This window comes from Purpureocillium takamizusanense, chromosome 3 (genome assembly GCF_022605165.1).
Source record: "Purpureocillium takamizusanense chromosome 3, complete sequence".
Classification (NCBI taxonomy): Eukaryota; Fungi; Ascomycota; class Sordariomycetes; order Hypocreales; family Ophiocordycipitaceae; genus Purpureocillium; species Purpureocillium takamizusanense.
This window is the reverse complement of record NC_063070.1, coordinates 2,422,077-2,447,372: the sequence shown is the minus strand read 5'-3', so window position 1 is coordinate 2,447,372 and position 25,296 is coordinate 2,422,077. Positions and strand designations below refer to the sequence as shown.

General features: G+C 58.3%; 6 protein-coding genes across 6 annotated transcripts; 5 read left to right on the top strand and 1 right to left on the bottom strand.

The window, feature by feature from the left end:
• Window positions 1–182: 182 nt before the first annotated feature.
• JDV02_004337 (Beta-galactosidase) lies at window positions 183–4,414 on the top strand. The gene is made up of 3 exons (XM_047985544.1): window positions 183–2,441; window positions 2,497–3,949; window positions 4,050–4,414. The coding sequence occupies exons 1-2, from the start codon at window positions 467–469 to the stop codon at window positions 3,594–3,596; spliced, it is 3,075 nt and encodes a 1,024-aa protein (XP_047841521.1). The 5' UTR covers window positions 183–466; the 3' UTR covers window positions 3,597–3,949; window positions 4,050–4,414.
• Window positions 4,415–4,716: 302 nt separating this feature from the next.
• On the top strand, window positions 4,717–8,327 carry JDV02_004336 (uncharacterized protein). The gene is made up of 2 exons (XM_047985543.1): window positions 4,717–6,081; window positions 6,141–8,327. Exons 1-2 carry the CDS (start codon window positions 5,047–5,049, stop codon window positions 7,785–7,787), a joined length of 2,682 nt encoding a protein of 893 aa, XP_047841520.1. The 5' UTR covers window positions 4,717–5,046; the 3' UTR covers window positions 7,788–8,327.
• A 135-nt stretch (window positions 8,328–8,462) lies between these two features.
• JDV02_004335 (uncharacterized protein) lies at window positions 8,463–10,107 on the bottom strand (the record flags this gene model as incomplete). The annotated part of the gene is made up of 3 exons (XM_047985542.1): window positions 8,463–9,151; window positions 9,224–9,715; window positions 9,786–10,107. The coding sequence occupies 3 exons, from the start codon at window positions 10,105–10,107 to the stop codon at window positions 8,463–8,465; spliced, it is 1,503 nt and encodes a 500-aa protein (XP_047841519.1).
• A 2,600-nt stretch (window positions 10,108–12,707) lies between these two features.
• JDV02_004334 (uncharacterized protein) lies at window positions 12,708–14,160 on the top strand. The gene is made up of 2 exons (XM_047985541.1): window positions 12,708–13,042; window positions 13,201–14,160. Exons 1-2 carry the CDS (start codon window positions 12,922–12,924, stop codon window positions 14,097–14,099), a joined length of 1,020 nt encoding a protein of 339 aa, XP_047841518.1. The 5' UTR covers window positions 12,708–12,921; the 3' UTR covers window positions 14,100–14,160.
• A 627-nt stretch (window positions 14,161–14,787) lies between these two features.
• JDV02_004333 (uncharacterized protein) lies at window positions 14,788–18,879 on the top strand. Its single transcript, XM_047985540.1, has 4 exons — window positions 14,788–15,168; window positions 15,338–16,524; window positions 16,591–18,250; window positions 18,360–18,879. Exons 2-3 carry the CDS (start codon window positions 15,477–15,479, stop codon window positions 17,871–17,873), a joined length of 2,331 nt encoding a protein of 776 aa, XP_047841517.1. The 5' UTR covers window positions 14,788–15,168; window positions 15,338–15,476; the 3' UTR covers window positions 17,874–18,250; window positions 18,360–18,879.
• Window positions 18,880–21,221: 2,342 nt separating this feature from the next.
• Window positions 21,222–25,247, top strand: CDC4 (SCF ubiquitin ligase complex subunit cdc4). The gene is made up of 3 exons (XM_047985539.1): window positions 21,222–21,834; window positions 21,920–24,643; window positions 24,697–25,247. Exons 1-3 carry the CDS (start codon window positions 21,454–21,456, stop codon window positions 24,805–24,807), a joined length of 3,216 nt encoding a protein of 1,071 aa, XP_047841516.1. The 5' UTR covers window positions 21,222–21,453; the 3' UTR covers window positions 24,808–25,247.
• The last annotated feature ends 49 nt before the right edge of the window (window positions 25,248–25,296 follow it).

The following is a 25,296-nucleotide window of genomic DNA, read 5'->3' as shown; positions in this document are numbered from 1 at the left end:
TCCTGTTGTTCCACCATCTTCCGTTCCATTGCCAAGTGCGAAGTAATTACAATGGAAGGTCATAGGTGACGCCAGCTCTTGGTTGTGTAGTGTGGTTTTAGGTTTCGAGTCATCCGGCGCGAAGGCGAGGTCCCAGCTCTTGACTGCCCGACCGATCGACCCCTCATCTACATCATCCGCGTCGGATGTAATACCGCAACTTCACTCCTAAGCTGCCAGACGCTTCGGTTGTAACCGAATTGGAATCGTCGTCATTGCGCGTCTCCGCATCCCGCCGCTGCGCTTTCACGCCGCTTTCATCTTATATACGCGGGATCGCGTGCGCCTGGGTTGACGCGGAATAGTAGTAAGTAATCAGTAGCTCATTAGCTTGCCGCTGAGACAGACCCTACTTGCTCAAGAAGCTCCTCGATCCCGCCTCTTGGCTTTGCCGGTTGATGAACCGTGCCTTTGCCCAAATACCACCATGCCTGACGACTTCCCGCTCGCCGGCCTCCCGGACTGGAACAACATCGATGTCATCCACCGCAAAACCCTACCGCCGCGTAGCTACTTTTTCCTCTACCCCAGCGAAGCCGATGCACTCACATTCGACGTCAATCTGGCCAGGGCGAAGTGCCTCTCGGGGACATGGAAGTTTCACCTTTCAAAATCGCCATTCAATGGACCTAGGGATTTCTACCAGGTTGGCTTTACAGAGGAATCCACGACCACGTTCACGGACATCCAAGTGCCGGGAATGTGGCAGCTGCAAGGTCACGGCAAAGGCCCTCACTACACCAACTACCTGTACCCGTGGCCCGTTGACCCCCCGCACGTGTCGTACCAAGAAAATGAGTGCGGGCGGTACCTCAAGGAGTTTTCTGTGAGCGACGCCTTTGCCGCTGACCACCAGCTTCGGCTCCGGTTTGAGGGCGTGGATTCAGCGTTCACGGTGTGGCTCAACGGCAAGGACGTTGGGTACTCGCAGGGCGCGCGCAACCCGAGCGAATTTGACGTGACGCAACTGGTAAAAACGGGAGACTGGGAAACAAACGTCCTAGCCGTGGAGGTGTATCAGCGCTGCGATGGGAGCTACCTCGAGGACCAGGACCAGTGGTGGCTGAGCGGCATCTTTCGCGATGTGTACCTGCACGCTTTCCCGAAGGTGCACCCTGTTGACTTCCAGGTCGTACCGGACCTTGATGCCGAGCATGAGGACGGGAAGCTCAGGCTCAACATCGAGATGAGCGAGCCATGCTCCGTGGAGGCCAAACTGTTGGATCGGAAGCGTCATGAAGTACTCAAGATGACAAGAAAGGTCGACAGAATGGCGTGCCTTGAAATGCCCGTCAAGACCCCGGAGAAGTGGACAGCTGAAACGCCAAATCTGTACACACTCGTGCTCAACTTTCCAGATGGCAGGGGCTACAGTCTGGTCCAGCGCGTTGGCTTCCGGAAGACGTCCCTTGTCGACGGCGTCTTCTGCGTCAACGGAAGTCCGGTCAAGCTTCGTGGGGTGAACCGGCATGAGCACCACCCGGACCACGGACGCGCGGTGCCCTACGACTTCATGCGGCGCGACCTCATCATCATGAAGAACTGCGGCATCAACGCCATTCGCACATGTCACCAGATCAACGACCCGCGGCTCTACGACGTCGCAGATGAACTGGGCCTTTGGGTTATGGACGAAGCCGACTTAGAGTGCCATGGCTTTGCCGCCGTGGGAGGCGACGCGGCGTCGTACACCTCCGACAACCCGGCTTGGGAGGATCAGTACGTCGACCGAGCACGTCAGATGGTCGCACGCGACAAGAACCACGCCTGTGTCATCATGTGGTCGCTTGGCAACGAGTCCTTCTACGGGCGCAATCACCAGGCCATGTACGATTGCATCAGGGGCCTCGACGACAGTCGCCTGGTGCACTACGAGGGCGACGGAGCGGCGCAGACGGTTGACATATTCAGCTGGATGTATCCCGAGGTGCGCAGCATCGAGACCTTTGCCAAGGAGCGTGACTGGCAAAAGCCGCTCGTCGTGTGCGAGTTCCTGCACGCAATGGGCAACTCGTCGGGGGCGGCCAAGGAGTATGTCGATGCCTTCTACAAGCACCCGCGTCTGATGGGCGGCTTCGTCTGGGAATGGGCGAACCACGGGCTGCGGACCAAGACCAAGGACGGGGTCGAGTACATGGGCTACGGCGGGGATTTTGGCGATGAGCCAAACGATGGCAACTTCATCATGGATGGACTGCTCTGGTCGGAGCACACGCTCACGTCCAATCTGGCGGAATATGCCAAGGCGATTGAACCGGTTCAGACGGTATCGCTGCACCACCACGAGCTGTCGGTGGTAAATCGATATGACTTTCTCGGCCTCGATCACCTTTCCGGGACGTGGAACATCGTCATCGATGGCAAGGATGTGTCATCAAACGGAAGCGTAACAATTCCGAGCGGTGGGTGTTTGCTCGCGATGGACAGGACGGGCTTTCAAGCTGACCCAGGCTGCAGGCATCTGGCCCCATAGTCACGGAACTGTGACACTTGATGGGTTCCACGAGGGCATGCTGCGCGAAGTGGACAGAGAGGCATACATTCAAGTACAGTTTCGTCTCAGAGAAGCCACGAAATCGGCCGCAGCTGGGCATATGGTAGCAACCGGGCAAATTCGGGTGTCAAAGCCACTCTCCGTTGCAGCCATCCGGTCACTGGAGCCGCCGATGCCAAAGCCTTCCATTGAGAAGATTGCCGACGGACTGCTCACCGTAACCTCGGCTTCCGGAGGCTCGATCTGGGGCGTGGACGTCGTCACCGGCATGCTGACGAGCTTTCGCCGCGCTGAGCGGCCCGACGTGGAATTGCTCACGCAGCCAGTCGGTCTCGGCTTCTACCGTGCCTTGACGGACAACGACCGGGGCGGACACGGAAGGCAGTGGAAGGAGCGGCGGCTACACCAGACAACGAGCCAGGTTCGGCGGATTCAGTGGCATATGGCCGATGACGGGGTCAAGGTCGAGGTGGTGGAGCGTATCGCACCGCCAGCAGTGGCCTGGGGAGTGGACAATGCCTGGACGTACAGCTTCCGCGGCGACTCTCTGTCCGTCCGCATACAGGGGAAGCCCAGCGGTCTGGGCCTACCCAAGACGTTTGCGCGCATCGGGCTAACGCTCGGCCTCGACGGCGTCGAACGAGTCCGGTGGTGGGGCCGGGGCCCCGGAGAATCGTATCGCGACAAGAAGCACGCACAGCTCTTTGGCAATTGGCAGGCGGACGTGGACGACCTCTGGCTCGACTACGAATATCCGCAAGACGCAGGCAACAGGACCGACGCGCGATGGGTCGAGTTCACCGGCGGCGAGAAGCGTCGCATATTGAGGGCCAACTTTGGAACCCTGGCCGGCGCGAGCTTCTCGGCAACGAGGTACGCGACAGCGGACGTGGACGACTGTGCACACCCGTGCGAGTTGCACGAGCGAAGACGGGATGACGTGCTCGTTCGGCTGGACTGGGCTCACCACGGACTGGGAACTGGATCCTGCGGTCCCTGGACGCTGCCGCAGTATCAGCTTCGGGCGGATAAGGAGTTTGACGTGGAGATTCTGCTGGACTAAACCTTGTGAATGCAGCTGCAGAGGAGCTTCAGCAGTCAGGACCGCGAGGGACGCGTTTTGCAAAGGGTGGAAGAAGGGGAACGTATACAGTCTGCGGTGGAATGATGCTTCGTCATGATGGCTGCGATGGCCGGTTTGCGTCTGCTGGGACAGGATAGCCGAGCATCCCAAGGAGGCAGCGAAACACTGCCAAGACAGACAAGCGGTCAGGCCCGGAGGCACGCACAGGTTCGACCTGACTCACTGGCGGACCAGTCTCATTGGCGCTCTCGCTGGCTGGTCTGCAGCAGGGATCATGGGATCATGGCGGGAAACCCGGTGCGGCGTGCCCTACCGACGTGGAAGGAGTATAAGTACGTATCAGGCTCCAGCTGGCTGTGAATTGCAAAAGACTCTTTTTACACTCTTGAACGACCATCATGGGGACTCACAGCTACTAATATCAAGTCTAAGCCATGTTGATGTACCAGTCGCGCCTCCTTGGACAAGCAGGCTTCTGCCGGCGGACAGCGCAGGTCGACGACGAGCCACCTGACCCGCGGCGACTCTTTGACGCGGGCTCATGTCGAGCGTGTGCGAGGATCGAGGGGCTGCGGACGACCAGGGTCCCGATGGCGGCAAGTGAGTGCAATTTCGCGTCTCTGGTTCTGGCCTCGTATCGTTCTCCTTGCGTGGCGCTGTTAGAGGAGGTCGATATGCAGCGATCAGCGGGCAGAGGGCCGATGTCAGGTGACGTCAACGCCTTCGAGATTGGTACTTTCCATTGCGCGTCGCTCTTTGAGACAAAGAGAACTAACCGGCCGTGGCCTCATCACGGATGAAGGTGAGCGTTGCGCGGAGGTCCTTGGCACGGGCAGGGTGAGGTGCTGCTGCCCCTGACGCTGGAGGAGCCCTGCAGTTTCTGGACAGCGCGGCTTTGATGCCAGCGAGGCCCTGCTGCGACCCGGCACTAACGTCCCTGCCAGCGGGGACAGGGCGGGACCAGCTGGAGATCCGGGCCTGCATGCCTGCATGGAGTGCTGCCTGGACTAAAAGCCAGCCCCACAACACAGCCCAGGCGAGCGGTCCTCCAGAGGTGCAAGGTCAGCCCAGTATGGACGGCCCTGGAGCTGCAGGCAGTGGCCCCCAGCGCGCCGAAGTCGCAGTGGAGCTTGCCCTGACGCCATCGCATCTTTGCTTTTGTGTCTTGGATTGCTTCGTTGCTCTGACTCTTTCGCCTCGACCGCAATCCCGCAGCAGCACGCAACCCCCCCCCAAGCTTACCCCATGATTGAATTATATACAGTCCTTTCCAAGCACACTTTAGCCATCAAGACCGAGCTTCGCCCTTGCAAGAAACGTTAGCACGAGGAGCAGCTTCCACACTGCGGCGTGCGATGCTCGCGTGCCCGACCCCAAGCTGACGAGCGAGCCCATCTCGCGTCCAACAGACCCCGTCCCATATCTCACGATGCCGATCGTCACGGCGCAGCCAGATCTCTCCTCCTCCGCCACTACCAGCCTCGAATCGCCCGACTGCCCCGAGAACGCGCCCGAGCTCATCCACAGCCTGAAGCACAACACCACCATCCTCGCGCTCGCCGTCAGCCCCCAGCATGACACCATCTTCGCTGGCACCCAAGACGGCGAGATTGTCGCCTGGTCCCTCTCGACCTTTCACCAAGTCAGCACCGTCCAAGCCCACAAGCGCAGCGTCCTATCCCTCTCCCTTTCCCCCGACGGGTCCCTCCTCTTCTCCAGCGCTGGCGATCCCATCATCAACGTCTGGTGCCCTCGAACGCTGCGGCGGCTATACGAGATCTACGGCACCCACGATGTCGGCGACATATTCTGCACCGCTTACAGCCCCCAACACGAGACGCTATATATTGGCGCCCAGAACACTACTATACAATGGGTCGCCTTGAACGATGCTGCCACTCGGGTCTCCCCCAGCTCGCAGAGCCACCCGGATCGAAGAAGCCATAGGTTCTTTGATTCCAAGGCCATCGGCGGCACGAGCACACCGAGGCGTAATGAAGACCGATGGGGGCTAATTCCGAAGGCGCAGGCCGTCTTGGAGATTGAGGCGGGCTCGGTCCGTCCTTTTGCCCACTACGGCTACGTCTACTGCATGCTCATGGCCAAGGGCCCAACCGTCGAGGTCGATGCTGACGACGACGTGCTGATATCTGGCGGTGGAGATGGCACCATCAAGCTGTGGCGCTTGAGCTCTTCCTCCAGCGATCGGAGACATGCCGAGGACGGCGACCACGGCGGTATCGAGGAGCTCATGACTCTCGGCACTGACGACGCTGAATCAGTCCTCTCACTCGCCTTGGATGGTTCATTCTTGTATGCCGGCAAGTTAGACGGCATTGTCGAACTGTGGGACCTGGACACAACGCAGCGACTCCGTGTTATCAAAGCTCACGGGGGCAACGTCATGTCATTGCAGATGGGTTGGGGATACTTGTGGACTGGCTCCACCGATGGCTGGTCGAGCGTATGAGTCTCATTGCCCTGATTGTCGACCTCACAGCGCCTTGCTAACTGGTCAACCAGAAATACAGCACGGCCCATTATGGTGCATATAAGCACGCCTCGGCTGGAGACGTCAGCCAAAAATACCAATGCCTGAGCACGTGGAAGGCTCATCAGGGCAAGATTCTGGCCTCAGCCATCACAACATACAACGACAACAAATACTATATCACAGGTGCCAACGATAACGATATTACCATATGGTCCGTCAAGGACAAGGCTTGCATAAGGCCGGCGACCGCCGAGGAAAGCGACGACTTGCTTATCTCCACCCTGTCAGACTTTGTATCCTACAAGACTGTCTCTTCCCGACCAGAATTTGCCGAGGACTGCCGCAAGGGGGCCACGTTCTTGGGCTCCCTTTTCAAGCGGCTTGGCGGACACGTGGAGCTGCTGAGCACTGAAAAGGCCCATAATCCCGTCGTGTATGCCAAATTTTCCGGCAAGAAGGAAGCAGCTGAAAGTCGAAAACGCATCCTGTTCTACGGACACTACGACGTCGTCGCCGCCGATGGAAAGAAAGGCAAATGGGCGAGTGATCCTTTCACTGTCAAGGGCACTAACGGATTTCTCTACGGTCGCGGCGTCAGCGACAACAAGGGGCCAATTGTTGCGGCTCTCTATGCGGTCACAGATCTCATGCAGGCTCAGAAGTTGCAGAACGATGTCATCTTTCTCATTGAGGGCGAGGAGGAGTTTGGCTCCCGGGGATTCGAGGAGGCAGTCAAACGACACAAGAGCCTCATCGGACACATCGACTATATTCTCCTGGCCAACAGCTACTGGCTAGATGATGAGGTCCCGTGCTTGACCTATGGGCTTCGTGGTGTGCTACACGCTACAATCTGCGTCGACGCACCGCGTCCCGATATCCACTCTGGTGTGGACGGCTCGTACATGATGGACGAGCCATTGTCTGACCTGACAGGCATATTATCCAAACTCAAGGGTGCCGGTAACCGCATCCAGATACCCGGGTTCTACGATGGCATTCCAGCGATGACGCCAGACGAGGAAGCTAGGTACGACGACATTGCATCCATCATGAGAGAGCACAAGGGAGAAGCCGTGTCCGAGGAGACGCTCAAGCGGTCGCTCATGGCCCGCTGGCGAGAGCCCAACCTCACCATTCACCGATATAAAGTATCCGGGCCCGATGGCAGCCTCGTCAGTAGCCATGCCAGCTCACACATCAGCTTACGACTCGTCCCTGGCCAGGAAGTAGACGATGTTACGAGCGCGCTTAAGTGGTTCCTGCGCCGCGAATTCTCACACCTCAAATCGCAAAACAGCCTAAGCATCAACATCGACAACAAGGCCGAGCCCTGGCTGGGCGACCCTACCAACGCTATTTTCCGCACGCTGGGTCAGGCCATTGTCGAGGCCTGGCCGAACCGCTTCGACTCGCCAACGGCCTCAACGGCCGCGGCCCCAGTGTCTGGCACGGTCGGCAAGGCGGGATCATCCCGTCCAAAGGGTCCTCTGTACATCCGTGAGGGTGGCTCGATCCCGGCCATTCGATTTCTCGAGAAGGAATTTGGAGCACCGGCGGCACATCTGCCTTGCGGTAGAGCCAGCGATGCTGCGCACTTGGACAACGAGCGTATGTGCCTCGTCAATCTGCTCAAGGCGAGGGAGATTTTTGGTAAGGTGTTTGCGCGACTGTAAACTGTCGTGCCTGATGGCAAGGGCTTGGACAGGCTCGGGTCAAGCCTAGTCATAAGTTCGCAAACCTTTTCGACGTCGGTCAAGTATGAATTATACCACGGGGAGGGGCGGGGGCATTGGATTGGGGCTCAGGCTTACCGGGCTGTCTTTTGTCCCAAACATTACGTTAAATCCTATAGGAGTGAACTTTCGCTCCTTTCTGGGCCAGCGTTGCATGGCCTTGTATATCATAATGAGCCAGAGGCGACAGCTCATTGGGAGTTAGGGTTTCGTGGGTCCAGAATCAGATTGGGTCGGTTGGGAGGTCAGGGCAGACTAGGGACTAGGCAATGCTGGGAAGAACAGACCTTTCGGCAAACAATATCCATCCCTTGGCTTAACAGCTGGTGTCTCTCAGCTTCGCAAGGCAGGATAATACATTACGCGACTGTAGGAGCTGCGACAGAGCTGGCAATGTTATGTAATCAAAGCAAGCAAGGTAGGCTCATAGCTTCTTGTTCAATTTGACACTCGGAACGGTATTCACTCATGGAGAGCGGGTTCTAAGACTTATATCTAAGACTGGTACTTTACAGGCTTAAAGTCTACTCTGGTTTTCCAAGTATCGCGGGGGCTCCAAAGACGAGAGGTGTATTGCGAGAAAACCCCGCCACCAATGCTTCCCACGAAGGTCTTCTACAGAATGTATCGGAACCCTTTGTCCTTTCGCAAATCCGCAGCCTGTTCGTTGCCATCAGCTTCATTTCTAGCCTCGTTCTCCTCATCCAGCTTCTTATTGGTTCGATACAGGACGAGCATTTGGAGGCTAGCTGCCGCAGCCACGATGAGGGCAGATCCGCAGGACACCCACATGCCCCTCCGATAGTATGGCTTGTCCTTGATGGGAAATATGTTGGTCCCGACCACGGGGCCGAGCTGACCGCCCGTAGCGAGGATGGCGAGTGCGACCGCTCGTTGTGAGTCATTCTCATGCGTGTTGCTCGCCCAAGTGAGCACGAGGGCGGCACACACAAACATTTGCGTCCCCAGGATCAATCCAAAGTATCTAGGTGCGACACCCGTCGTCGTTGCGAGGATGATAAACCCGATGGCTGCGAGCAACGCCTCGCCGACGATAAAAGGCCCTCGAACCTTATATCGGTCGGATAGCGATGTGCAAATGACGATCATGAAGAAGCAGATGGCGTATGGGGGCGCAGAGAGCCCTTGCGACTGGGTCTTGGTGAAGGCTCCCATCTGAGAGATGATTGTCGGGGAGAACAGCGGCAGCGACGCGAATGCGACGTTCGAGCCAAAGTACATGAGAGCCGGCAGATAAGTACGATAGTCCAGTACCGCCCTGAGGGCTTCTTTCTTTTGTAAGGCTAGATAATAGTCATGTCAGCGAGTCTCACTTTCAGGACGCGCCATAGGCTAGAAAAACACGGGGGTTTTACCTCTGATCCCAGGTCTGGGGCCCATTTCTTGCGCGTTGAACTGTGTGGCGATCTCCTTCTCCCTGTTGGAGAGAAACCGTGCGCTCCCAGGTCCGTCAGGAAGGAAGAACCAAGTCACAATAGCCAACAGACAAGTTGGAATGCCCTCAACAATGAACAGGGTCCGCCAAGGGGCAATGGCACCCCGCGCATGAGATATCCCATAGGCCAGGATGCCCCCATACGCGTTCGCCGCGGCAGACCCAGAAAGGAAGATTCCGACGCGAAATCCGGCTTTCTCGCGGGGATAAAAGTACGAAAGGTAGAGGGTAACTCCGGGGGCATAGCACGCTTCCATGATGCCCAAGAATACTCGGGAGATCATGAGTCCGCTCCATGTGGTGCATACCGCCTGCAAGGTTGACACGAGGCCCCAGCCAAATGCGCAAAAGGCCACCCACATGTGTGGTGGGAAGACCTGCCAGCCGATGCACAGCCACTGGGAAAGAATGTCTGTACGCAAAGGAAAAGTCAGTTTCGTTTCGCCTTTCTTCCTCAAGAAAAATATGTGGTGTTAACTCACATGCGATGTAGAATGCCGTGCCTAGCCAGTCGTATCGCCTTCCTGAGATGTCAATTTCTTCCGACATCCCGGCAATTCTGGCGTTACCGAGATTGCTGCGATCGAGGACAGAAAAGGAATACATGACAAAGATTTGAGGCAGGAGGTGCTTGTCGATCTTCCGAATAATCCGGTTTCGTTCCTTGATGTTGTCGGCATGGCTCGGAGACTCGGGGCTCTGTGCAAGCTCCGCGTTTGCACATTCTCGGTGCTCCGCTTGGGTCTTGTCGACCTCAGAAGACGTGGCCGCCGCCTTGACGCTGTGGAGGTGAACGTCGTCCATGGTCGTGCTTGCTGAGCCGAATGAAACCACCGACTAGCCTGAACTTCCGCCGTCGCTGTCGTCCAGGGGAAAGCGTATGATGTGCCTTGTTGACTATATGTACTTCGTAGCTTCTGTTTTATAGCCTATATAATGTTGGTAGGCTGTAAAAGCATTACAGTAGCTCTGCCAATGCTCACCCACACATCTGAGATTGCTTGGCGGGCAGGGCTCATGTCCAGTGTGATTGCGAGGCAACGCTCCTGCAGCGAGTTGATGTCTGTGCGAGTCTAGGTAGGTGTTGGACGACACCGATCATGTCAGGTAGTATTCTGGCTAGGCCGTCGTACGAAGTCCGGGCTCACCCAACAGATCATCCAGGGAGAGTGCTCACCTCCCTCGTCCCAACCCAATATCTGCTTTGCCATTCGTTGGCGCTCCGGTTGTCCACATGCCTTCACGTAGGACAGTCCAACAACTCTAACGTTGGTTAAGGCCAACAGCCCCTCTGAGGAAGGGATCGATCTGCGAGTCTAGTTGATGGCCCTCTTTCCCCGCATGCCGCTTGTTTGTACTCGCCTTCCGACTGGGAACGACAGATGCTTGTTAGGAATGGTTACCCCACGTTTGTTGGTGCGACACACTGCACTTGAGCGCTGAACTCAGAGGTACACAGTGAAAATTCCTTGAAGTACTTCCCACATGCACATGCAGAGATATTCTGAAGAGATTCTTCAGATCTGGACCCAACAAATGGAAGACGCTTGTGACGGATGGGTTCGGCACAGACACCAGCCATATCGCTAAGTAATGTAAGTTGTAGCTGGGTGTTGAATAATAAAATGTTACAATTCATGCACAATAGAAACAAGTCGCGGCGCGGCGCTAGCCTCGGGGAACCCTAAGCTCATTCGTCTCAAGTTGACGAGACATGAAGAATTACTTGACTGAGGGGCATGAACATCAAGTCACAGGTCTCTAGTTCGCTGCATGTCAACTGGGATCCTCTGCCCCGCATAGCTCCAGTCGAGATGCGTACAAGCATTTCTCAGGAAGTCTTGACAGGGGTAGAGCTGTACCAAAAGTAGTAGACATCTGGTGCGAAATAATAAGCTGCGTGCAGAAAAAAACAGGTGAACATCGCAGTCCAAGCTGTCTCAAGCGCCAACGTCCGAGGTAGAGAGTATTCCACGTGCCTTTGGAAAGTAATTCTGCCTCATACAAACCGACCAGCTGCTGAACTCAGTCATATGCGTTCTGCTTCGATGAGCTCCTTGGCCATCATCCGAGCCTCTGTCACTCCGGCTTGTTCCAACGCCCACCTTGAAACGCCAAACCCGGTGACGAAAGGGGCACAGGCGCACAGCTGATGAAGAGAGCTTCTTAATGGGCTATAAATGGAGGAAGAAGAGCAGCTATATAGGTGGCCGGGCGAGAGAGAGAGAGAGAGATCAGTGAAAGAGGCGGCCAACGGCGAGGCTGACCAACCCACAAAACTTGGCACCGCTCGCTTCCCGAGAAGTCTTCCAGCCCAACTCACCGCAGTCATCCTATCGCCAGAAATACACTATTGTAAATCCACCACCCGTAATGTCACCTTGTGAATTGACGAGAAGCGCTTCACCCTGTGTAAATGGCGTTGTGGGATGTAGCCCCACGCGAGCTCGAGACTCGGCGTATGGCTGACGATATGTCGTCTTGTGGCGTGTTAGAAGCGACGGAATCATAAAGCCGTGGTCGACGTATACCGGACGATTGGGATCAGCTTGGACATTTTCTAATTGGTCATCGGTAATGTGGTCGGGTACACGGGTATGGCAGGGACAATTGGACGCTGACTGGACATGAGGGTCAGTTGGCCGTCTGCCTTGAACGAGATGCGCACAATGAAGAGCGTGTCTGACGCGGTCGGGTCGACGTGCCCCCAGCGCAAATGACATTTACCGCCGCATCTCGGAGGGAGGAAGCGGCAGGTACAAGGAGCCCACATGGCTTGGCGCCCGCGTTGCCGGGTTGGGCATGGGAAGGTGCATGTGAGATTTAGGATCTCAAAAGGATCGGCTGGTGGTCATGCTCAATCCATAGATTCCATACGGTTCCTGAACGCGGGCCCACCGGCTGATATGTACGCAGCACCGGCATGCCATTCGCAGGCTCTAAGTCGTGGGTAGAAGCTATTTTAGGTCGATGCCACTGACCTCCTTGAAATACCGGCTTCCCTCCGTTCCTGATATACGTGTATTGGAGTGGCAAGCTCCAAGTAACGGCGGTACAAAGTGGGAGCAAAGTGTGTCCCGAGGATCTGGTGGCAGCTTTTCTTAGTACGCACGCATTGCCAGCATATGTTTGTAGGGTACCGTCTCGACAGCGTTTAGAATAGAATAATGCTGTAGCTGGGCTCTGTACTGCTCATGCTGCGACGCGTCTCGAAAGCGACCGTGGGTTCGGGACCAGACAGTTGCAAGTACGGAGTACTAAGGGTCTTGGTGCCAAAGATGGCGATGCGATAGATGGAGACGGCGGGGTAGGCAGGAGCCTCTGCCTGTTGACGCTGAACATTTACCTCGGCCCAATTTTAGCCTCAATCGTCGTGCAGTTAGTACGAGCATCAACGTGCCCATCTAACACGAAGTCCACACACTTGGCTTTTGCATGCTCCAACACACACGCACGCCCGCACACATATACACATTTAAATGCCGTACGTACAATAGCGAGGTGACGGTGACGACGACGAGATCCGGAAAGGGAAAGAGCGAAGCACATCTGGCTCACAGCTAGCAAGTCTAGACGGCCGGCTGTATTGCCCGATACAGCACCTCCATCTGCGCCATCATGGGCTCATCTCTCACCGAGCTCGGCATCCCAGCCTCGCTGCAACATGCGTCCACAGTGAGACGGTTGGATGACACCACCTACGAGGCGAATCTAAATCCTGCATTTTGTGTGATTGCAGGTATGAACCACCCTTTGCCCTTCCCAGTCCAGTGCGAGCACAGGGGCGCAGGCAAGCAGCGAAGACACTCCCTATCACCAGACACCGGGAGATGTGCACGTCCGCTACGACACGGACCACTTGATAGCCAACTCAGGCTGACTGCATCAACGATAAAGTTCCCAATGGCGGGTACGTAGCCTCCATCTTCCTACAAGTCGCCAAGGCGCACATGACGCCGCGAGGACAGCCCGACACCATCGCCGTCCACTGGCAGTTCCTGTCGCGGACATCCCACGGGCGCGGTGTCCTCAAGGTTGACGAGGTCAAGATGGGCCGCGCAATGTCCGTTCTGCACATCACGCTGCACCAGGTCGACCTCGTCCCGTCCCACCCATGGGTCGCTCCCGAGAGCCGGGACCGCGGACAGGTGGTGGCGTACGTGACCAACCGCAACATGGATGACGAGGCCGGCGTGTCGTTCCAAACCGGATGGACGGTCCAGCCGTCGCCTCCGCCGCCCATCGACTTCTCCAAGGTGCGGCTGGGACAAGACCCTCATTGGGCGCGCATGCAGACGTTTTTGATGCGCCAGCTGCCGATGCTGCACAACCTCGAATACTACGTGCCCCGCGCGGCCAAACCCCTCCTCCCTGCGGCGACGATGGATCTCTGGATTCGACTGGCGAACGAGGCGGACGGTCGCTTCGTCGCCACGTCACTGGGCTACGTTGCGGATGCCGCGGCGCCGCTCATAGTCGAAAACTACCGCCAGCCTCGCAGCGACGGGCCCTTTCCCGCAGACTCCTTCCCGCGGAACAAGGGCTTCTGGTTTCCGACCGTTTCCATGGGTCTTGATGTGCGGAAGCGCTTGCCCCCTGAGGGCGTGGAGTGGTTACGCCTGCGGATCGCGACCAAGGCCATCTTGAACGGGAGGTACGACGCGGAGCAAGTAGTTTTCGATGACAAGGGGGATCTAATTGCCACTTGCCATCACGTCGCGATGGTGGTGGATGTAGCGAGAAACACCGCCGGACGCGGCCAGGCGGCGGATAGGTCCCATAAGGGCAAAATCTGATTGTTTCTAGCCTTGAGCTTTTGACAACTAGAGGCGTTCAATAGCTATACGGTATGGAGGCTATTTTATTTTTCGTTTCTTCGAATCAGTAAAAGCGCCAACAAGTTTCTGGCACTCGTGCTTTGACAACTCGCCTACGCTGCTTCATGCTCTTGCGTCTACCTCTAGTGGAGCTCTTTTTGCACGTCAACAATACCTAGCGCTGCTGCCGTGGCGGTATTTTCAGATGAAATAATACGCGAGATGTAGACGGGTTGTTTCCTTATTGAGGACATATGTTGAAGCTGCCTCTATTTGCTGTTGTACATTCAGCAAACGCTTGAGCACGGTTTGGTCATGACTTTGGGGGTACGGCTTCAAGCTTAGGACTTAGGAGTGTCATGCCGTGTCCTTCTGAACGATCAAAGGGGGATTGCAGTGCTTCGTATAATCGCTGCTGAACCGAAGTCAGAGGGTGGGTTACAGTTCCGCGTCAGACGTTTCGACTCTTGAGTGTCCGGAGTTACTTCGCAAGAATCGCTCCGTCCGCCAAAGCTGGCAATAACCACCGACGGCTGATCCTGGATCGTTTGATGATCCGTGTTGGCGGAGACAAGCGGAGTCGCGAGTGAAGTGATGTGCACCCACACTGTCCCCTTTCTGGCACAAAGCTTGGGCGCCGCCATCTGACACACAGGAAAACCTACGGCGGTGCTTGGCACTCGACAACAAGCATCCAAGCTCGATAGAGCTTCGCCATACCCTATCGTACTGTCCCTTCATCTGCGGCAACTCAAAGACAGGCGCCACGCACGCAGGCCCGTGCCGATGCCGATGCACGGCTGCTCCCGACGCACTGCGGCCCCCCTTGTTGCACCGCAATTGGAGCCGCCACTACGTGGAGGCGCAGCTTGAGGCGCTGATACCCCTGTCGGTTGGGTCTGCCTCGTCGACAGTGCTTCCAAGGTTAGGTCAGGTCCCCTCTCCGCCGTCCCATATTCCAGGATGAGCAACAGAGGTCATCATCGACCATGCGATCAAAGCCTCGAATCTTGATCGCAGTGCCTCCTGCTACGCGTTACACTCCGCGGTAAGAGAGCCGCCCAACGCCCAATGCACACGACTGGCGCCGGTTGGACCTAGATTTCTCGGGGCGTCTGCAAACATCGGCGACGGCCGCCACGGGAGAAACACGAATGCGAGAGATACTCGCACAAACCCTTGTGCTACGTGGACGCTGACGACGCACGAGTCGGCAGTGCGAGTCGCCCCCGGGACGGTAAACCACACCCCCCATCTGGGACGAAACGCGCAGCATCGACACGCGCAGCGACAAACACACAAAACGCGGAGGCCATTATCGCGGATTCCCCGCGACCTACGAAGTAGGTAGTCGCCATGGGTGGCAGCGACGAGGTCATTGTCGCCGTGGTGGCGCTCATCGTCTCCGTCGTGGCGCTGTCCGCGACCTTCATGCAGGTGCTCCAGCAGTACTATGCCTCGGCGTCAGGCTACTCGCAGTGCAACGAAAAGGTCATGGGTGCGTGGGCCAAGTCAAAATCACGGCGCTTCTCTTGGGAGGAGCTACGGTTCGAGGTCCAGTTCGACACGCCCGTCATATTCGTCTCGCCCCCGGACAATAAGGACGGGCCTATCCTCGACGCCCCGATATACTTCCTCGACGGGACGCAGAAGAGCATGGAGGAGACGCACACGGCCGACGAGATGGACCTGCGCAAGGCGTACCACTTCAGGTCTCTCAAGGAGAGGATACACACAGCCGACAACGAGCGTGCCTCGTGGCTCTCGCTCCTCTACGCCGTGCAGAGAATGGAAGCAAAGGCGTTTGAGTGGCAGCAGAATCGCTACGAGCAGCTGGCCCGGCGCAGTGACTTGAGCGAAAAGCACGGGCTGCCACAAAAGGCCCCCTCGCTTCAAGAGAGCCATACCCTGACCGTGGCGCTGCAGCGCAAGCGCAGGAGCTGGGACACGATGCCGTCGTCCGTCTCGAAACCGTACGCGACCACCACCATATGTCATCTCATCGAGATGATGGCCGCTCTCGGCGTCTATTGGAAGGAGTTTGACCGCCGGCGGGATCGCTACCGCGGCGAGGGAAACGGCTTCATGGTCCTGGGGGAGAGGATCAGCGACCTCGGCTTGATGTTCGCCTTCCAGGTGTATGGCGAATGCCGCTTCGAGTACAACCGCGTGATCCCCGTCGACTACATCAAGGAGCTATGCTTTGGCCACGTGCCCACCATTTACCGCGAGACGTTTGATCAGCGGCGGCTCGGCGCCCCAAGCGATGAGGTCGAGAACTTGGGTTCCTTGCAAATGGCCAGCAGGAGAGAGGTTGCCGAGACCCTGGTCGTCATTGGATGCAACAAGAACACCGTGCAGTACTATCTGAATGAAGATGGCACCACGGCACATCTCTTCCCACGTACGTCAGCTATGATGGCCCATCCCTGCCTGACATCTGACCATCAGACATGCTGACACGTCGCAGTCTCGTTTGAGATCCTCGGCATGCTGAGCCAAACGTTCCACATCAAGAAGAGCTACTTTACGTACATACCCAACCCGACCTTCGACTGTTGGGACGAGCGATCACTCTCTCTAGTGGGGGTGCTGAAGGCTTACAGAGACTTCTCGGCCGTTCACCTGCCTGGGGCTACTCGCAATGAGACCATATATGGCCGGATCGTTGCCCACATCGAAACGATATTGGACCATCAGAATGACGGAGATGCAGCTTCCCAACTACTGCTTCTCACGGCGCTTCACGATGCATTGGATGACGCCGATGAAGTCTTGACGGCCAAGGAAAAGGGTTGCGACCCTCCAACACACCCGCCGAGGGCGCACAAGAGCTCTTTATCCCATGGCAACAAGAGACCCTCTCGCGCTCAGCTCGACGGCGTCGAGACGCAGAAGCAGAGGCGTAGGCGCGAGATTGTTCAGGACGTCCTCCGGTCCCATATACAGGAGGTTCTGAAGCTGCTCAACGACGGCAACGACAGGAGCTCCGACACCCAGTCGCTGCTGGTCCCCGACAGGGGGGGCGGTCCCCCATCGCCCGGTAACTCTCGCTACCACAGCATGGTGGGGCTCCCTTTCTCGCAAGCGCGCTTTGAGGACATCAACGAAGAGGCGCCCGAGTTCAGGCAGCACAAGTTCATGGAGGTGTATTTCGAAGTGATCCGATGCAAGGTCATTCCCCGGGCGTGGGACTCGTCGAACCGGAGGGCAAGCTTCACCGGCCAGGACGGGAGTGGCGGCGGCGGCGGCGGCGGCGGCCTCCTGCGCCGGAGAGCGAGCGTGGCCGCCGACGTGCCGGCGCCGCCTGGCTTCGGGCTCAGGAAGCGGGGCACGGGCGGCACGCACGCCAGCGTGACCGTGCAGACTGACCCGGGGACGGTGACGCCGAGCATTGTCCCGCCGGCGATGGTTGCAGCGGCCGACACTAGGCCTGTGCCAAGCCCGTTGGAGAACGAGATTCATCCCGACGAGGCGGAGGCTCAGGCGGACCTCCAGTCGGACGACAACAACATGGTCTTGGTGGGCATGGACGACGACGACGACATGGACGGGGGCGGCGGCCCGTCGCCGCCGCCGCCGTTGCGGAAACCAGAAACGCTGGCCAACCAGCCCGTCTCACACGACGACGTATGGTGCACGCTCGTCTTCCGGATGATATGCTGGCTGATGCTGCACGACTTCAACAAGCAGGACGTGCAGGTGAGCAAGAGCGAGCTTCTCGGCAGCCGGATGCCTGTGTACATTGCGTAGAATAAGGGACTGGGACTGGACATGGCGGGGTTGGACAACGTGAGCACTACGAAGAGGCTTTTTACATCCGGCATGAACGACGACGACTGTGACATCGGGAGGCACTTGGGCACCAGCAGGCTATCGTCGTACGAGTCTGGGGCGGATACCTACATGTACACACCAGCGTGGCCCAATCCACTGCCGAATCGAAGGAGGGGCCGAGAAGCGCGCCCTTGATGGGAAAATCTTGTGATTACTCGGCCAGGGCAATGGAGGCATCCGTGACTTGGGCGTCGAGAAGCTGAGGGCGGCGACGTGGACGCCACGGTTGGTGCCGCCCAGGCGCGACGTCATGGTGAGGCCGGCATGGACAAGAAGCAAGCCACGGCGGGGAGGTGAGGAAAACCTGACGTGGGAGTCGGTCAATGGTGGCGACGCCGAGCATGGCTGCCCACGCTTTGCTAGAAGAGCCCGAATCAAGACCTCGAGCTAACTCTTCCCCAGTCTGAAACAGGCAGGGGACGCGATGTGATAATAACGCTCGTGATAAAACGGTAGCAGGTGAATCAGTCGCATGGATACCCTGGACCCACGCGTCGACGACGAAATGAACACGAAGTACGCACAAGACAAACCATCACAGCAAGCAAGTGAACCGTGTGGGTTCGAATGAATCAAGGGTGACGGCGAAATTGGCCTTCCAGAAGAACCGCGGCGGCTTGTTCCGCCACCACGGGCCTGGTCTAGGGTTAGGGGTGCTCGGCGCTTTTGTCATCTTTTCCGGCCAGGGCCGAGGCGGCGGGAACGAAGAAACATTCCCAGGCGGCGCCGAGCGGGCTCGCCGTGATTGGTGGACGGGGGGGGGGCGCGATCCTAGGCGAATACTGAGGAGTCGGCGGCTGGTCAACAGCGGCGAGCCGGCACATGGCGGCCGTCTTGCTCGACAGATGGTAGTTGCTCCTGGTATAAATTGATGCGTGGGTGGTGATGTGGTTGGGCGGTGATGTTGGTTGGTGTTGAAAGAACCTGGGTGCCTGCCAGTGCGGGGGGGAGGACGAGGAGACCTTGCATACATACAGTATACGGACCTAGGTATGGTACGACTACATGCTCCGTACTGTACTGTAGGTTTTGAAATGTGGATGACACGGCGCGCGTGAGCACCTGCTTCTGCGCTGTAATGATGGCGGCTACTGCTCGTGCGACGCAATGTTTGGAGCAACGAGGGCTAGTCCTAGGTCGCCTCCCCAGCAGATCGTAGCTGTACCAAAATACCTAAGATGGCTGGGAGGTTTTGGCGAAAGACGTACCCGTGGCCGACCATATGGAACGGGCCAGCAAGTGTGTAGTTAAGCGCTCTCCCACGAGGGCTCTGTTCAAGACACAAGAGGGGTATTCTGTCCCCGGGACGGCCTTGCGAGAGACAAGACGGAGCGCGCCCCAGGTCAGGTGAGTCAGGCTGATTACTATCACGCAGGCTGCTGCTGTCGCGCGGCGGCAGCAGGGACGGATTTGGCATTGCCTGTCCTAGACAACAGCAAGCGAACTTGAGGAGGCTCACCGAGAACAGGCGGCGCGGCACTCTGCCGTACACACACATACTTCGTACATACAGAGAGGTGTGCACACACACGCGCGCGCGCATGCCCCATCCAATATACAGCCGAACAGCACACAGGTGTATGCGCGGCGCCGGCATCGCATGCACTACTACGTGCCGTGCCGCGCCCGCCCATCTCGTGCCACGTCTGGCGCGGCGAGCCGAGGGAGGAGAAAAGACGACGGCGCGGACAGAGGGCCACATCCCGCATCTCGCTACCGACGGGCTGGCGATGGCGAGTTTCCCCTCCCTGCCACGGGTGGCGCCCGACAAACAAAAGGCAGAATTGGCACCTCAACATACGATATCGTGCCCTGACAGTGGACAACTGGCGAGCATGGAAAGTCGCCCAGGCTGTCTCACTGGTCAGCTTGCGACTGCTTGTGCCCGACCTCCCATCGATCGGGCCAAGATGGAATGAGGTGGACGTGGCTCTGGTTGTGGCGATGCTGACACGGGGGGTCCATTTGTTGCTGCTTGTGCCTCTCGGGATGATGCATGCCAATAAGGATCCGTGAAGAGGGCACAGGCTGTCGTCTAGCAGCCTGATGAAGGACAAACCACGCCGGACCCTGTCGGGGCATTTGTGCGACGTGCGAGATGGGCATCATGGAATTGCGTCTTGTGCCTGTCGAAGAACTTTCGGGTTCGGGGTCGAAAGGGAGAGAGACGAGATTTGCGCAGGGCAGCAACGGCTGTGTGGTGCATCCCTCACTGTACTTCGTGGTAGAAGGAGGAAGTGGCAGCTGGCAAGGTAATAACAGGGCAGTTTCGCCCCCGTCGACTACTCATCAGGTACGTACTTTGTACCGCATGTTTCGATGCCGGAGGCTGAAGCCGGGCGGCAGTCCATCAAAGGGCTTCTGCGCCCCCTTTCCCACCTGGTATCCACCTCCGCCTTGCCTTGCGGCGACCAAGGCCAGTTGAGTGTGGCCCTGCGCCAGGTTTGTGGGTCGCCTCAGTCGCCCCCCGCAAAACTTGCAACCGTCGCCCACCTGGTGGCGTTCAGGGATTGGAAGGGGGGAATCACTCAAAAAAGGGCCTGATATTTTTATTTTTTGAACTTGGCCCAGGCATCCGGGGCCGTTTGAGCGACGGTAGGTAGGCACACCTTGTTGGCCACGGCCTTGCATCGCACCAAAGCCGGGCCTTGTGCTGAGTGTCGCACATCTCGCGTGGGGGACGGGCTCGCGGCTCACGGGCAGAAACGCCCGCCCAAGCCTATAATTCGTAGTAAATGCTGTGTCGCCGCCCCCGTCAGGTTGGTATAAGTCGTAAATCATCGCAATATGCTTGGTAGTGCGTCCTCCGATCAACAAGGTAAGTAAATACCTCGCTAAGCACGCGTAGACTTGACGGGCGTGTCCGTCGCGTATAATGTCACAATTCGTACTAAGAACTTCGCACACCGAGGCATCAGGAAGGCACGGCACCCCTGGTTAGATACTAAGCCAGCCCTCCCGGGGCACTAAACCTTACAGCACCTCCAGAGCGCTATCTTGCCCACCGGCTTTATCCATCAGGGCAGCGTTCCGCCGCCGCTAGCGGCGCAGTGGAGCGCCTACTGGGCGGGCCCTTCGCTGCCCGCCTTCCTGTTCGGCGTGTCCAGCCGCCCATGCATGGTACCCAGGGCGGGTGTTCAGGTTTTCTGCCGCCGCCGCCGCCGCCGCCGACGCCGCTCGCAGCGGACGGGGGAGAGGGGATCCACCTCCTCTCCCTCCGCTCCAGCGGCAAGTGGCCAGCGCGAGCCTCACGCGCTTCCCTCCTCCTCTTCCATCAATCTCTATTGCATCCTGCGTGCCACGTTCGCCCGACTCTCTCACCGTCGCCCGAGCCGAGAGAACTCGTGTGTCCTCGCTCGTCTTATCTCGTCTCCGTGCCCCCCGTCGTCGCCTGCTGTTTTGCAGCGCCCATCCCTCTTCCCCCTTCCGCCGGCTCCACGGCAGGCACGGCACGCCTCCTCTGTCTGCCCTCTTCGCCCCGAGCCCGCCGCCCCCGATGACGCCCTCGCCCTCACCTGCCGGCCAGGCTGCAGAGCCCCGGCGTCCGAGGAGCGCCCAGACCCTCTCAGTCAGTATTGCTGAGCCTCAGCAGAAGCCCAGTCGCCGCTTCCAGCTCGAGGTCAGCGAGTGCGTCGAGACGAAGACGGTCACCACCACCACCCGCCTGACAAGGAAGTTTCCGCACGTCTTCGTCCGCGATCCGACCCCGCTTGCCAACCTCGACTCCAAGGAGTACCCCTTGGCCATGAAGGAGACGCCCCCCGAACTGCTGCAATTCCAGTACAATATGTCGGGCAAGGCCCACGATCAAGCCGGTTCCGACCAAGGCGACGCTGCCGGCGACGTCCCAGACGACGCACTGCCAATGGCGAGGCCGGTGAGTCCGTCCCGAGCCGGCAATGGCGCGGTGCTGCAGGTTGTCCCCTAACTCCTGTTTGTTGATGCTGATGTTCCTTAATCAGATGAAGCAGCTCAATACCGGTGCCGTTACCCCTACGGCTGTCAAGTCTGAGCCCTTTGCCCACGAGACGCCGTCCCAGATCACCGCCCGCCCGCCCGCCCGCTCGCCCTCCGATGCGTGTCCCCGACGCACGCGACAAACACGTGCCAGCGTGGCCGACTCCCCAACCACCAGTGCCCCCGTCTCACAATCCAACGCCGTGGCCGCACCCTCCAGACCTTCCCAGCGGCTCGCTCGCTCGTCTAACCTGCACGCCGTGACAGATAAGCTCCGACGTTCCATCGTCCAGGGCGGCACGACCGCCAATGGAGGAGACACCAGTGGCATGAGCACAGCTACGACCCAACGCCGCGGCCCCCTCCGTAGCGCCGCCTCTGGCTTCCTTGCGACCCCCGACACATCAGATTTGATGGGTACTTCGTCGGAGCGACCGTCTCGACGACGCTCGGTGCAGCTTGATCGCATTCAAAACTCGCCTCCAGAGTCCACTCCAAGCATGTCCCAGCCGGGACCCTGCGACGCCGCAAGCCCTTCGGGCAGCGACTCACACACCGTCTTCAGCAGCACTGTCGCCACGCCCCCTATAACCGATGCCGATGCCGACGCCGAACCCTTCAACGACACCGACGAGTCGCTGCAGCAGTCCGTGCGAGCCCTCCAACACCGACCCGCCATCGACGTCGTAGCTGCCCAGGACGCCAGTCTTCCTAGTCCGAGATTATCCCCGACCTTGGCCGCTTCGCAACTGCTGTCGACTGATCACGATGAAGCCCCGTCCACACTGCAGACGGCGACGGACCAAAGCTCGTGGATGGATGATTCGCAGACGAAGCAGGAGAATGATGCTATGGAGTTGATGGCGTATGACGACGACGACAGGCTCCTCGTCAAGCACGCAGATGCCTCCTCTCCCGTCGTCGTGGATACGCAGACCCTTCTAGAGGCCTTTGACTCGATGACGACCGAGATGAAGACGTTCATGATGTATCAGTTCCTGCGTCGATGCAACCGGTCCACCCTGCGCGTCGTTGCGGGCGCTGTCAACCCGGCCCTGAAGACCGACTTCCTCCGACAGCTCCCGCTCGAGCTGGCATATCACGTCCTCTCGTACCTCGACTGCCGAGACCTCTGCCGCGCCGCACAGGTGTCGAAACATTGGCGCAACATCGTGGACCGTAACGAGACTGGCTGGAAGGAGCTCTTCGACCGCGACGGCTTTGCCTTACCGCCTGGCGAGCTCAACAAGGCCATCATCCAGGGTTGGGGCTGGCAGGACCCAGAGGGTGCCGCAGGCTTCGAGAGGGACCTCAGCATGCACGGCCGCCTGACGTCGTCTGACTTTGAGCTCACGAAACACCTGCGAAGCGAAGCCCCCAAGTCGAGGACATCAAAGCGCAAGCGTGCTCTCAACAGCTACTCGGCATCGGAGCGATCAAAGCGACGTGCGGCCACCCAGGAGGCCGTTACGTCTCGAGAGTCTACAAGCCAGGTGGAGGTCAAGCAGCACAAGTCGGAGGGCCCGTTATCCGCCGCTAACGCCGCCGCCGCCGCCGTTCCGGATCCTCAGCTCGGCCTCGCCAGCCTGCGAGAGCTCCATCTCTTCAAGTCACTATATCGTCGGCACTACATGATTCGCCGAAGTTGGACAAGCGGTGATGTGAAGCCGGCCCACGTCGCCTTTGCGGCCCATCCCCGTCACGTCATCACCTGCCTGCAGTTTGATGACGACAAGATCATCACCGGCAGTGACGACACGCTCATACATATTTACGACACCAAGACGGGCAAGCTCCGCAAGAAGCTCGAGGGCCACGAGGGTGGCGTGTGGGCCTTACAGTACGAGGGCAACACCCTGGTCTCCGGCTCGACGGACCGGTCAGTACGCGTCTGGGACATTGAGAGGGGTCTCTGCCAGCAGGTGTTTTACGGGCACACTAGTACTGTGCGCTGCCTTCAGATCTTGATGCCCACCGAGACTGGCAGGGACTTGGCCGGACGGCCCATTATGGAGCCGGCGCAACCACTCATCATAACTGGCTCCCGCGACAGCCAGCTCCGCGTCTGGCGCCTGCCCGGCACCGGATCTCGGAGATATACCACCTCGAATCCCAGCGCTAAAGAGACGGACTGCCCGTTTTTTATTCGAGCCTTGCCTGGTCACCTGCACTCGGTTCGCGCTATTTCGGCCCACGGCGACACGCTCGTGAGCGGGTCGTACGATAGCACCGTCAGAGTCTGGCGCATTAGCACGGGTGACTCGTTGCACGTCCTTCGTGGTCACTCCCAGAAGGTATACTCGGTAGTGCTGGACCACGAACGCAACCGCTGCATTTCTGGATCCATGGACTCACTCGTCAAGATCTGGGATCTGGCGACGGGCGCTTGTCTTCACACTCTCGAGGGCCACAGTCTACTGGTTGGACTCCTGGACTTGCGTGACGAGAGACTCGTGTCAGCCGCAGCTGATTCGACGCTGAGAATCTGGGACCCCGAGAACGGCCGGTGTCGACACACGCTGATGGCGCATACTGGTGCCATTACGTGCTTTCAGCACGACGGCCAAAAGGTCATTAGCGGCAGTGAGAAGACGGTTAAAATGTGGGACGTACGCACTGGCGAGTGCGTGCAGGATCTCTTGACAGACCTGAGCGGCGTCTGGCAGGTCAAGTTTGACGGACGGAGATGTGTGGCTGCTGTCCAGCGTGACCAGCTCACCTACGTCGAGGTATGAGGGCGAGACAGCCGCTTTACAACCACACGAGACTAACCCTGCTATAGATTCTCGACTTTGGCGCGATACGTGATGGCCAGCCGCCCGAGGATCTCGGGAAGCGCGTCTTGCTTAATGAGCACGAGGTGCGGGAGATAATCGACGAAGGCCCTGCATAGGCGGATGCATGGCATAAAGAGGACTGAGGTCCAAGGAATACGACATTATGGAATGCATATTCAAGTTGCGACGAACGGATTCGTTCGGTTACAGGCGAACGCACTGTCTTTTGGCACTAGGCCCAAAAGTTTCGCTTATGATGGCGGGCATGATCACAAGATTTCGGAGTTTGGCGTCAACAGCCATGTGATGGGAGGCGTATATACCTTTTTTGACATCTTGTTCCTCGAGCAGTGTCTGCACGCCTTCCATGCATGTATTGCACGCAAGTGTGCCCGGAAACACGGTCTCCGAGGCAGCGCATGCGAGGAGCATAGTGTATATACGAATTACGACTCTTATTCGCAGTGACGATCCTAAGGGCAAGGTGAAGTGTGCAAGCTGTTTGGCAACAGGCGCATTCAGGCCAAGTTACCCGGCCTGGAGAGGTAAGCGAACGTCGTGATCGTGTGGGCTGGCACTTTGCCCAGACCAAGTGTCAAACATAA

Coding starts and splice junctions, on each gene's coding strand:
- JDV02_004334 (XM_047985541.1), top strand. CDS start 12,922: ATGGGCTCATCTCTCACCGAGCTCGGCATCCCAGCCTCGCTGCAACAT. Junction 13,043..13,200: donor TGCATTTTGTGTGATTGCAG/GTATGAACCACC, acceptor TCAACGATAAAG/TTCCCAATGGCGGGTACGTA.
- JDV02_004333 (XM_047985540.1), top strand. CDS start 15,477: ATGGGTGGCAGCGACGAGGTCATTGTCGCCGTGGTGGCGCTCATCGTC. Junction 16,525..16,590: donor CACGGCACATCTCTTCCCAC/GTACGTCAGCTA, acceptor GACACGTCGCAG/TCTCGTTTGAGATCCTCGGC.
- CDC4 (XM_047985539.1), top strand. CDS start 21,454: ATGACGCCCTCGCCCTCACCTGCCGGCCAGGCTGCAGAGCCCCGGCGT. Junction 21,835..21,919: donor CACTGCCAATGGCGAGGCCG/GTGAGTCCGTCC, acceptor TTCCTTAATCAG/ATGAAGCAGCTCAATACCGG. Junction 24,644..24,696: donor ACCAGCTCACCTACGTCGAG/GTATGAGGGCGA, acceptor ACCCTGCTATAG/ATTCTCGACTTTGGCGCGAT.
- JDV02_004337 (XM_047985544.1), top strand. CDS start 467: ATGCCTGACGACTTCCCGCTCGCCGGCCTCCCGGACTGGAACAACATC. Junction 2,442..2,496: donor AAGCGTAACAATTCCGAGCG/GTGGGTGTTTGC, acceptor CCCAGGCTGCAG/GCATCTGGCCCCATAGTCAC.
- JDV02_004336 (XM_047985543.1), top strand. CDS start 5,047: ATGCCGATCGTCACGGCGCAGCCAGATCTCTCCTCCTCCGCCACTACC. Junction 6,082..6,140: donor CCACCGATGGCTGGTCGAGC/GTATGAGTCTCA, acceptor CTGGTCAACCAG/AAATACAGCACGGCCCATTA.